We start from the raw sequence: 11,492 nt of genomic DNA, 5'->3' as shown, positions 1-11,492 counted from the left end.
AGAGAGGCTTTAATATTTTGACAGTGCGGGGGTAAAAACTGTCTCTGAGTCTGGTAGTCCGGCCCCGAATGCTCCGGTACCGTTTTCCAGATGGTAGGGGGTCAAACAGTCTGTAGCTGGGGTGTGTGGGGTCTTTGATGATGCTTAGAGCTTTCCTCAGGCACCGTCTGTCATAAATGTCCTGGATGGATGGGAGGGCAACCCCAGTGATGGACTGGGCAGTTTTCACCACCCGCTGTAGGGCTCTGCGGTCAGCAATACTGCGGTTGCCATACCACACTGTGATGCAGCCTGTCAGTGGGCTTTCTGTAGTGCATCTGTAAGAGTTAGTGAGGATCTGGGGACATACTGTATCTTAGCCTTCTTCAACCGTCTTAGGAAGTACAGGTGCTGTTGAGCTTTCTTGATCAGACAGGTGGCGTTGAGAGACCATGCGAGGTCCTCGGTCCTCGGTGGACGCCAAGGAATTTGAAGTTACTGACCCTTTCCACTTCAGGAAAGGCCTTGTCCACACTCATTTTCTTTGTGTTTTTGTAATCTTTTAGTTTGCAAAAAAAAAATCTTTACGTTTAAATATAATTCTTAAAAATGAAAAAAAAAACGTGTGCACTAATCGGTGATTGATTTTATAAAACAAGATACAAGTTCAATCCAATAAAGGCTCTTTTTTTCCAAAAAACAACAACATGATTACAAGGAAGAATGTGCCTCTTGACAGCTGATATTTTTTGGATACACATGTTTGCTGTTTTAAAAGATCCTGGAAGTCCGTTTATTGTGAGAAAACATTCCTTTAACAAAAATGTGACCCATGAACTAAACTTTTACCACTTTACTTTACTTTGTGTGATATACAAAACGAACAGCAGGTGGCGCAAACGCTCCTTTTTATCAAAACAAAAAGCATGAAATAAATAGGACATTTCAAAGCACAAATATGATTCTTATGATCTGTTCCATTTCAGTGAATCACGCACACAGGCTGTGGCACCAGAGGTGCAAATCAGGCGCAGGAAACTCGCAGCGCCTGCGAACGTAAAATATGGCGCCCTGTAGTGTTGCAATACATATTTACCCTTCGGCAATAAAATAACGGAGGTGATTATTTTCATTTTCATCCAGTCTGCACTACCCACATTTCCTTTTCAGCACAGATTGGATACCCGTCTTTCAATTGAGCAGACGTATCTGAATCAAAATAAACATCTGCCTGTTTAAGGGATATTGCAATATTGCATTTGCGCAATTCGTGCGTGTAAGCGAACATGATGATGATGGCCGTTTATTTGATGTGATTGGGATATGGTGTATCCATCGTTCAGTGAACGTCTGTTCATATCAAAAATGGCAAATGGTGGAATAATTGAACATCAGTCAGCTGTCATGATTTGCAACGTTCAGATGACTTGCTCCTTGTTTGAATAAAAACTTTTTTAAAACATGAAATTAGATGACCAGAATTCCCAGACTTAGCTTTTAACCAATTGACTAATTCATAGTCTGAGAAAGAGAAAAAACATTTCAACAGTGAGCCAAAGCATCTGTCTGAAATGTTTACACATCACACGACTGTATCTGAAGAAACTGGACTCGGATAAACTGGCAGAAACAAGCTGAAACAATATGAGATCTAAGTTACACTCTTAAATGGCTTCGCTGTTTTCATTGTATAACGTGTTCCGCTGATATTAAAAAAAATAAGATTGTGAAGATTTTTTAGGGGTCATAAGTGATTTAATGTCTCGACATTTTAATTATAATTTTATGAACTTGTAATAGAGAAATTGGAGAAAATGTTGACGACCATTTGCCATTTACAGAGAGCTATAAATAGGTCGTGTCTGTCCAGAGAAGATTGGATAAGAAGACTTAAAAAAGAAAGCAAAGCTATATAAATAAACCTTTTATCTATTTTGGGTATCAAGTAAGTCCGTTTGGTAATTCAGTGAGGAACGCGATAGAGTGTATTTCTGCTAAGCTACTGACAGCTGATACAATCGCGCCTGCAGTTACTTGGTTTTACCGCAGAGCCCAGAGAAACCGATTAGACACTTATTTTTCCGTTCAACTGCGCCTTTCTCAGTACCGGACTGAGTCCCTCGGTGAGAGATGAAGGGCCGAGGGATTAGCATCTGTTTGTTAAAGCGAACTGCAATGAAATATCTCCGGTTTGCATCGATTTGTGGGTCGCTGTGTTAAAGCGGAAAGAGATCTAGGCCCTAACAGGCTGCACACGGACAGTAATGAGTTAATGGTGTAGTTCATTCTTCTGAAAGAAAAACAGAGATGACTGGTTGCTTATTTATTGATAATGTTATTTTTGTATTGTACAATGCAGGAAGAGGTTGTCCCAAACCCTAGCTGCATGGTTTACTCCAGCCCCTCTCATTTTTTTCTTAACTGCGGTGATTTAAAGGAGTGTCCGTTTTTTTAGGGCTACAGTGTGTTTAGTTGTGCCTTGAAAAAAAGCTTGTCTTACTTTGTTAAACAGCCTTGGAGGACTGACTTGAATGGATCCAGCTAATAGCTTTCAATTGTGTTCATCAGCTGTTAAGAACCTTCTGCTCCAGCAAAAGTAAGTGGTTTCCTCCAAGCTCTATCACTTAAAAGCAAAGATTCACAGATTTACATATGATTGGTAGACAGCTTTTCAATTATAGTTAAATCTGTGGTATAATTTGATTTAGATGGATGATGCATTATTTGAATTCTTAAAACTCATGTCAGAGAGAGTTGTTTCCTTTATGACATTCTATTTTCTCCAAAATGTAGAATGTAAAAATAATACCAGATCAGGGGTCTCTGACTGAATACTACATCAGAGGTTGAGGTCACCATTAAATCTCTGATTTTTTTAAAATTCAGCACAATTTGAATGGGAGCAATGGAGAAGATTGTTAATAATTTAGTAATTATTTGAAACAAAAATCTGTGTACTCTCCAACTCTCAAAGATCAGATTCATCAGTTGAACAAATTCCCTGCTTAACTGCACAGCAATAGGATGTAAAAATATAACAGTGACACACAAAAAAAGGTGATGGATTACAGCTCTCCAGGACCGAGACTGGAGATCCCCTGCATTAGTCTTGAAAGCTGGGGCAATGCATCTACAGGTTTTTGTGCCAACTCAGGTCTTAACCTAAATGAGCTCATTATGGTCTTATTTTGACCAGTTTGATAGCTTTTCCCCAGTTAGGTGCTGGTTATTTGTGTAGGCGCACTGAGCCACCTGGACTGGGACTGGACTGCTTCATGAAAAAACACGTGCTGAAACTTTACAAAGAAGCTCGATTTCATCATTCCACTCGACAGGCTGGGGTCTCCTGGCAGATCTGAGACACCCCCCTGGACGCAGCACCTGCTGGAGCCGAATGGACAACTTGTTTATTCTGGTGTCGGGTGCTTGGCGTGTGACTGGTCTGGGTGACATGCCGATTGACTCACTGGAAGGACAGCATGGAAACACCCAGGGGCATTTTCATCAACAGCGAAAGCACGAGGAAACAGAGATCATCAAATTGTTTGCTAGGGTCCCCCATTTTCAGCAACACTTAAGTGTTTAATTCTCTGTAATGAAATATGTTTTTATTGAAGCTTTATTGAGCTTCACAGTCACAGTGCTTGGCCCTCCTATACAGGCCTGAGACACAGACAGGAATCTGGGAGTCACACGGTCCTCTCATGTTGTTCGAGCCCCATGTGAAAAATTTGATTAAGACATCTGTTTTTCCCATGTTAGGCAATATCTACCCATGTCTGATGCCAAGTGCCTGATTCATGCATTTACAGCATCATGCAGCTCTGTACTATGAGACCTCCCTGACACTCTTTTGAGTAAGTAGCAAAATGTCTAAAACCCAGCAGCTAGCACATCAAACTTAAATCACTACATTGGTCGTCTATAAAGTCACATTTTCTACGATCTTGTTAATGACTTTTTAAGGATCTAATTAATCTGGATCCTTCATACAGCTCTGAACTCCTCCACGTTTACACTTCCTCCTATAAGCTCTGCTTAGCTGAGGCTGGGGCTTTGCTCACTGTACCCAGAACTAAATCTCAGACTTTCAGAGGCTTCGTCTGTCAATGCTGCCCTAGTTTATCCTGTGTTCATTATTTTTTTCCATTTACTTTTTTACTTTCTTTAGCACTATGCACAACACCATTGGGTTAGGTTATCACTATTTATTTATTATTTATCATTAACTACACAGCAATCTTGTTTGCTTTTCATTTAATTATCTGTGCAGTTTCCTAAATGTACAGCTTTGAGAACTGAAAACTTGTACTCTTCCATAAATTTGCAATCTTGTTAACTGCAGTGATAGAAGAATAATTATGCATAATGTCAAGATTACAAATAAATAAAAATGATCCGACATAAAATTTGCCAGATTCTATTAGAACAAAAATTATTGTGATTCCCTGAAATCTCATGTATATAGATAATTTTGTGTATTTAGGTTTTCACAAAGCTCAGTATTCAAGTAATGAAAAGGTCCTCAAAGAATAGCTATCACAAGAAGTCCACAGATATGCTATTCTATTTTGTTTATATAATTCTATATAATATCTATTTAACTCCAATGTTTAGAATAAAGCTGTTCTGGCATAACACAATGAATTATGGATGGGTTCTAAGTCTTTCACCATGTCAAACAGAAAAGTTTCTTTAGAAAATGTTGCCATATTTAAATTTTCTCTCCCACTTTTGCAGAATTTTAGACCATTTTTTTAAACCGTATTTTTGTAACATCTCTCCTATCTTTTAATAAATTCTACTGTTGTAAGAACATAACAAAAAGTAGTGTTTCTAGGAAGAATGCATAGACCCCAATAAGAGATTTCCTAGGTTCACATCCTTGTAAGATGTTTGGAATCATACGCTCTGTAAGGTATAGAGTTAACAAGTTAACAGAGGACAGTGAAGAGTTAAGAGAGGACACAATCTAATTAAACTCTGGAGGGATCATAGGAACAAGGTATTTCAATCACCAAACAAACATGTTCCATAGGCCTGGCAAAGACAGCGAAAAACATTCAAGGCTTAATTCCTCCACGTTTCTCCTGATTGCAGGAGTGACACTTGAAACATCTGAACTATTTAACATACAATCCTAGAGCAGTAATGTAATGTAAGGAAAAGAAGGTTAACACATTGTCTTTAGTCTACATTAAATAAGCAAAAGCCCTCACCTCCGTATAGTCTTTTATTGAGAAATGCATCTGTTATATTAGCTGTACTCAGCTGGCCTGTGGGGGCTTCCCTTTTGCAGAGGTCTGAAGACATGTCCTGTTTTGCCATTTGTGGACAACGATGACAAGATACAAAAGCATGTGTTGGCCATAAATAGCACTGGCTACCAGAGGATTGCTCACAGAGTGCGGCTCAAATTCTCTACAAGGAGAGCAGCCTCTGGCTCCTGTCCAGACTCAGGCTCTAATGAAAGAAGTGTTCGCCTCATTGAAACGCTCCTGCTACCGGAGCGAAGAACTTGTGAAGTTCATTGAAACTCTCACACCCTCATCAGGGTTGTCGGATTAATAAAGCACAGGTCTAGCGCTTAAAAAGACATGCCTGCTAACACCTTCTGCAGTAAGAAGTATTTCTATGTACAGTGGCCCAGGTGTTTGAAAGCACAAGGCTCTCATTCTAGAAGACGTCGCTGTATATATATAAAAAAAACAGATGAAAACAGGTTATAAATTTCGGCAATTATTTTAAATAAGACTAAAGAATATTTTGATACTCCCAAAACATCCCACAGGAATTCCATTCACTTCCAAATTGTTTTCCTTTATCAAAGTTTAGACAGCACAAATTTATTATGTAATAAAAATGTTATCATTACCAAAAAGAAAAGCAAACAATCAGCCCCTGAAAACAGGCCCAAGTGTTTGCACTACAATGCCGTGAAATGTATTTTTCCTTATTTCCTTCACTTTCTTTTCACACGTTTAAAACGAATGCCACAAGCAAATCACCAATAGGCAACTTCACAGAAATTGAACAAAATAGATATGCTATTCTTTGATATTTATAAGCATGCAACTCCATTTTAACAGTATCCAACTTAAAGAGCTTAGTCCATCACATTTACTATCAGTAGACCAACTGCCCTGACATACTTGTCTCTTAACACATGTGGTGGCTATTCTAACATTACTGAGTTACAGAAGCTTCCCGGACGAACATACCCATTTCAATTTGCTCACAACGCTGACTGTTCCAGCGCCTGTTCTGTATTTATAGGTGCCGTCAACATACAGAATTCACTTCAGGAGGGGGAGTTTTTTCCCCGTCACTATTGATCTTCATCATGCCCCCCCACACCCCAATATGAACTCTGATGAAAACTAAAACTGAAAATCAGATGAAGACGCTGCTCAAATAAATGGAAAAAGGCAGCTTTCCTTTATAAGCCACAAGGTTTTATTGCAAAGTGGCAACTTCACTGATCTCAGAAACAATATTCCACTTAAGGCTCCGCTCGTACAGATATTGCCATCTTGAATGAGGATGTATATATTTCTCTGGGTTGTGAAATCGCAGTAGTTTCCCTGCCACCCCCACTCCCCCCTCTTCTGTTTAAATCAGTGACAGCGTACGTTCTCAGGAAAGCAAGAAGGCAACGGAAAAGCATTGTTTTAAATATGCATGATCAGGAATGAAAGCCGAGGTACGTTAACTCCTAGGTGACATAAATACAGAAACTCAATTGGCATTCCTTTCCGAAGTGTCTAAACAAAACAATTACAAAAAAGTGCTTTTTTTCTGCATAGTGTGAAACGGGTTTTGCCATGTCAGAAACCCCAGGGTACTGAAGGTGGGAAGTTATATCACATGCCTCATGGAAATTCAAACAAGTGCAAATCGGTAGTGTCGAATACTGGCTGGTGCCTCGGTAGTGGACAGAGCTGTCAGGCATTCAGGAATCGTACTGGATTTGTCGTACGATAGTGAACATGAAATTGTTGCTGTACTTGTCGCAAGGAATGCATGCAGCGCCACTTGTGGGTGTTCCTTCTTCTCGCGATGGTTTCTGGCAGAACAAATGGCGTGAAAGCATTCCTTGAAGCTCTACGTGTGTGATCTACCAGGATCTCGGGGGAGTCGAATGCCAATCGCTGGTAGGTGTTTTAAGTTAATGAGATCTCCTTCAGTGTGGAAAAATAAAAACCAAAAACTAAAACTATCCCAACAGGATCAAATGATATCAACAGGGATGCTGTAATGGAAGCTTCTTGGATCCAGATGGCACTTGACTGTCAGTTTACAAGGGTCTCCCTTCGAGCGAAACTACCACGCTCCCTCCTAACTTGTCTGCCAAGGTAGAGCGGTCCTGAATGTCATCTAAACCGTTAACTTGCCATTCGTGTTTAATACCTGAAAGAGAAAGAACACAAAGGACTACCGTTATGTCAGTTCACAGGGCTGGACCCTATGGTAAGCTTTTTTTTCCACAGCACTTTAAATTCTATTGCATACCTGGAAGAATTATATTGCTATCATGTGTTTAATATTACAATGTATACAATGTGTTTATATGGAAAGGTAAAAGCAGCTATCACAGAATCTTGCATTTTATTTTGTAGGAACGTAGAGGAACATAACAGTAAGGGTAGGAACAGAAGGTTGTGGCCATGCTATTGAAGCGGTTCTTAGTGGAAAACCACGACAAATTAGGTAAAGACCCGCAGGAAGCAAAACATGACCAGTTGAAACTGCTGTTATGACAATGAAATCAGATCACCTGTTTCTTTTACAGCGCGATTTATTCAAAGCACACCACAAAATGCTTGAAATCACTGTAACGTTTTAAACAAAGGTGCACTCAATTCAATGAAAGGACATGGGACTCTGCTTAAAACAGTTTCCAAACCAGCCCATCGATTCCTACTGTAGCAAGTTTCCAATTGCCAGGTGCTCTGCAACTCCTCAAAAGTTCACACACAGCGACAGAAAGACCTGCTTTTGAAAACAGTTACCAACCTGTGAATTTCTTTTTGATGGCATCTTTAGAGCTAGCATAGATCATCTTGCTTTTCAGAGGAGCACTTTCTGGAGCCCTGTTGAACAAAACGACAAAAAATAATACTACTACTGTGTTAAGAGACATCCTATTCAAATACACAGTACGGCAATACTAGAACAGTAGTCTTTCACACGCTGAAGATCCAAGCAGGAGTCACGGGGCAAAAGTTTTAGTCACTTTCAAGAACAACTGGGTGGAACCGTCTTAATTTGTCACGAAGCCGTCTTGTATCCCACAGCTCACCAAGGTGTTTAACCTACCAGAATATAAATACCAGGTCTTCCTTCTTGGACTCTCTTGTCTCGTACGTGGCGTCGTACAGGCCATATCGACAGTCATTCAGAGGTAGAAGCTTCACAAAAGAAGCGTAAGGGTCCTCTACTGTCTCGCCGATGTCTCCCACCAAGATCTCCTTCCCTTCCTCCACGATGATTTTCTTCTTGTCCTCGCTGAGGCAGAACAGCACAGCCTTCTTCCTCTTTTTCACTTCTTCGGACGACGACGACTTGCGGACCTTCATGTCGTTGAAAACCTTAATGACTTCATCGTTCACTGTGACGCCGGAGGCCTGTGGGGAGGAGGGGAGGGTCAGTTCACAAGCAGGGAGGAGGATGGAAGACGGTGCTCCCTGTTAAAAAAAAAAGGGGTTTCTCTCTGAAATCGGCGTTATGATTTCTCGGCTACAGCCACGAAGGTATGAGTTGTTAGCATGATCTCGGTGTTTCTTCATATAAACCAATGGCTTCATCCACCAGCCAAGTTCTAAAACATTACAGCGCCTGATAAAAAAAAAACTGTCATTCATTTTAGCAGTTGAAAAATGCTGAACAGCTAACAATTCACGAGTCCTCCCACTGTGTGCAGTTTGAGAGAACCCTGCCCGGGTGTGGCGTGTTTTTAATGTACAAGCCTGGATCATCGGTAACTTCACAGACAGGGAGCTTCTCAGTCTCAGAAAGGTTGACGGTTTGACGCGGCTAACTCGTAGGTCTCCATGATCATGTTAAAGGGGATTATAATATAACTGAGCTGAAGCAAAGCCAGGCGTTTACGTGGGGGGGGGGGGGGAATATATATATATATATTTTCAGCCTTTTAAAGAAGGTTTGTCGCCTACATCACCAACTTTACTGAAAAACGCGACTTTAAAATGAAGTGCAGTTTAAACGTCACGGGCAAAAAAGCGGTCAAACGCGGCTGGGTGTCCCACGATATCTGTAAAAAAAAAAAAAATTCCGAGAGACAACAGCGAGCCGCTCTCCCATCCCATTGGAAAAGCCGCATTGGCACGGCGGCGGGCAGGGCTGTGCAAGGCAGGGACCCGCCGTTCAAAACAGACGGAATGAGCTTCCCCGCTCCACTCACACGGGCAAGGAAATCACGGTCCACCCCACGGACCGGTGAGCGTTATGCAGCGGCCGGCCACTGCGGCTAAAATTAGGTTAAAATGGCCGCCCGGAGGCTTCGGGGCCTGCGGTACCGGAACACGGACCCCACTAGATCCACTTCCAAGCTCCTGTTTCCCCCCACCTTCCAGCCCGCATCTCGCCCCCTCCTCCTCCTGTCAATGCCTTTTAAACGCTCCTCAGCCCAAACCGGCTCGCCCGCCGATGGCCGGGTAACGCCAGGGCAGGGAAGGAGTTAAAAAACCCCCCGGTTCCGAGAGCGGCCGGCCGGCCCCGGAGGGCCCCGCGGAGCCCTTACCATGTCGGCTGGTGGTCGGGTCGGTGCTCGCAGCGGAGTGCGCGCGGACGGCGCCGGGGAGCTGGGAAGTGAGCGAGGGGAGAGAGGGGGCAGCGCGCGCGGCGACGGGCGGCGAGAGCAGGGACGGGATTGGCAGAGACGGGGGCTGGCTCGCGCTCGCTGTCACGGCAACGGCCCAGGACCGGCCGCCACGGCCCCCCGCGCGCAGCCGGGCTCCTGCCACCGCCCGACGCACGTGCATACACACACGCGCGCGCGCACACACACACACACCCGGGCTCAGGAACGAGCCTTTTTTTAAAAAAATAAAATAAAGTTATCAAGAAATGTTAGATAATGGCATTGGCAGGGTAGTATTAAATAACACAAGACCGCATATACGGTCCATGTAGCCTGGGCGAATACACCTGCTGCTTACTTCCCTGGGAAATTACATTTCATGTTTAATTCGCAGACTTAAAAATAATTCTTAGACTGGGATATTTATTCACCGTTTTAATTTAATGTTGCTTGCTGTGGAAGGGGCGTTTCTTGTTTTTGGTGTGGTCTGAGCGGTGGTTGGGACAGTTTTAGCCAAAACATTTTCTACAGGTGTTTTGCACATCTTCTCCGCCGTACGTGGGGCTGTTTTGGTCCAGTACGTGTTTCCCCGTTGTTGCGTTTGTAACAGCTCGCTAACATCCGTTTTTTTAGAAGTTTTCGTTGGCGTTAATTAACGCATTTCATTGCGTTGAACCACACGTACAGAAAAAAAAAATTGCCCTCGTTTTGTAATCGCAGTTTTGTGGTGGGCTTACTGCAAATTAAAAAAAAATAATAATTACAAAGAACAAAAGGAGTCTATTCACCCCAATTTGTTAAACTGCTAATCCAAGGCGCTGATTCACAACCATTTCTTGAAGGAAGCCAGAATATTCGCTTCGTCAATATACAGTACAGTGACCTGGCTGACTGCTCGCGATTTTAATTGTATTTAGTGTCCTCTGGTACGATTCTTGGTTGAGTACGACTTTGTTTAAAGCCAATGAGTATTTTAAATACTCATATGGGATCTCCTTATAGTGTTTGTTCAAGGTAAGAAGATTCAGTTCTTTCACATCGTCCCAAACAAGTATGACATTTTGAGCCTGGGCTTGTACCTGTTCTCTCGCCTCTGGACCGATTCCCGATCGGCAGTAATCTCATGTTATGTAGTAATTCAATTTGTACATAGTATTCTAAGTGAGGTCTTACTAGTGCATTGTTCACTTTTATTATTAAACATCCCTTATTCAAATTCTACTTGTGGCTAGATCCAGTTTGCCCTTCTATCACTTTCAAACATTGTCTAGACAATGGAAAACAATTTTTCGACAAAATAAATTTGATGCAAGATATTTATGTAAGTGCTTCAGGTTTTAACTATTTTGGCCAATAAATATATTGGAAAATGTCAGAACACCATGGAGTTAGACATTAAAATGTCAAATCCCATCTTCTATAAACACATTGCTTGTAACATGTTTTTCCAAAGTACACCTAATTTAAACTTTGAAATATCTTTTAATGTATGGTTTCTATGGATAATCCATTCATTAAACACAAAGCACGTCTTCTTTGAAAGGTTTGTGACCAATCTCTGATGTATTCCTAGAGTTGTGATTTTAAGATCAGAATTTTCCATCAGATTCATCACTTTCTAACAGTTGGGGAGGAAAGCAAAACTCAGAGCTGTCCCTTGTGGCAATCTGTGCGCACCTATCTCTCTTTA

The 11,492-nt window shown here is 41.8% G+C and overlaps 1 protein-coding gene across 2 annotated transcripts; it reads right to left on the bottom strand.

Moving 5' to 3' along the window:
• Positions 1 to 6,412: 6,412 nt before the first annotated feature.
• Positions 6,413 to 9,930, bottom strand: cfl2 (cofilin 2 (muscle)). 2 transcript variants are annotated; one of them, XM_015350631.2, is made up of 4 exons: positions 9,743 to 9,930; positions 8,299 to 8,666; positions 7,996 to 8,072; positions 6,413 to 7,389 (listed from the first exon to the last, which is right to left on the bottom strand). In XM_015350631.2, the coding sequence occupies exons 1-4, from the start codon at positions 9,743 to 9,745 to the stop codon at positions 7,277 to 7,279; spliced, it is 561 nt and encodes a 186-aa protein (XP_015206117.1). In that variant the 5' UTR covers positions 9,746 to 9,930; the 3' UTR covers positions 6,413 to 7,276. The 2 variants fall into 2 exon arrangements, with proteins under 2 accessions (XP_015206117.1, XP_006632218.2); XM_006632155.3 differs by having other exon boundaries at positions 8,299 to 8,606; positions 9,743 to 9,922.
• Positions 9,931 to 11,492: the final 1,562 nt, after the last annotated feature.

Source organism: Lepisosteus oculatus, chromosome 8, assembly GCF_040954835.1.
Source record: "Lepisosteus oculatus isolate fLepOcu1 chromosome 8, fLepOcu1.hap2, whole genome shotgun sequence".
Lineage (NCBI taxonomy): Eukaryota > Metazoa > Chordata > Actinopteri > Semionotiformes > Lepisosteidae > Lepisosteus > Lepisosteus oculatus.
Note: the sequence above shows the minus strand (reverse complement) of the source record. Positions and strands in the feature narration are given on the sequence as shown.

Coding starts and splice junctions, on each gene's coding strand:
- cfl2 (XM_015350631.2), bottom strand. Junction 8,073..8,298: donor GACCTGGTATTTATATTCTG/GTAGGTTAAACA, acceptor TTTGTTCAACAG/GGCTCCAGAAAGTGCTCCTC. Junction 7,390..7,995: donor CATCAAAAAGAAATTCACAG/GTTGGTAACTGT, acceptor TTTCTCTTTCAG/GTATTAAACACGAATGGCAA.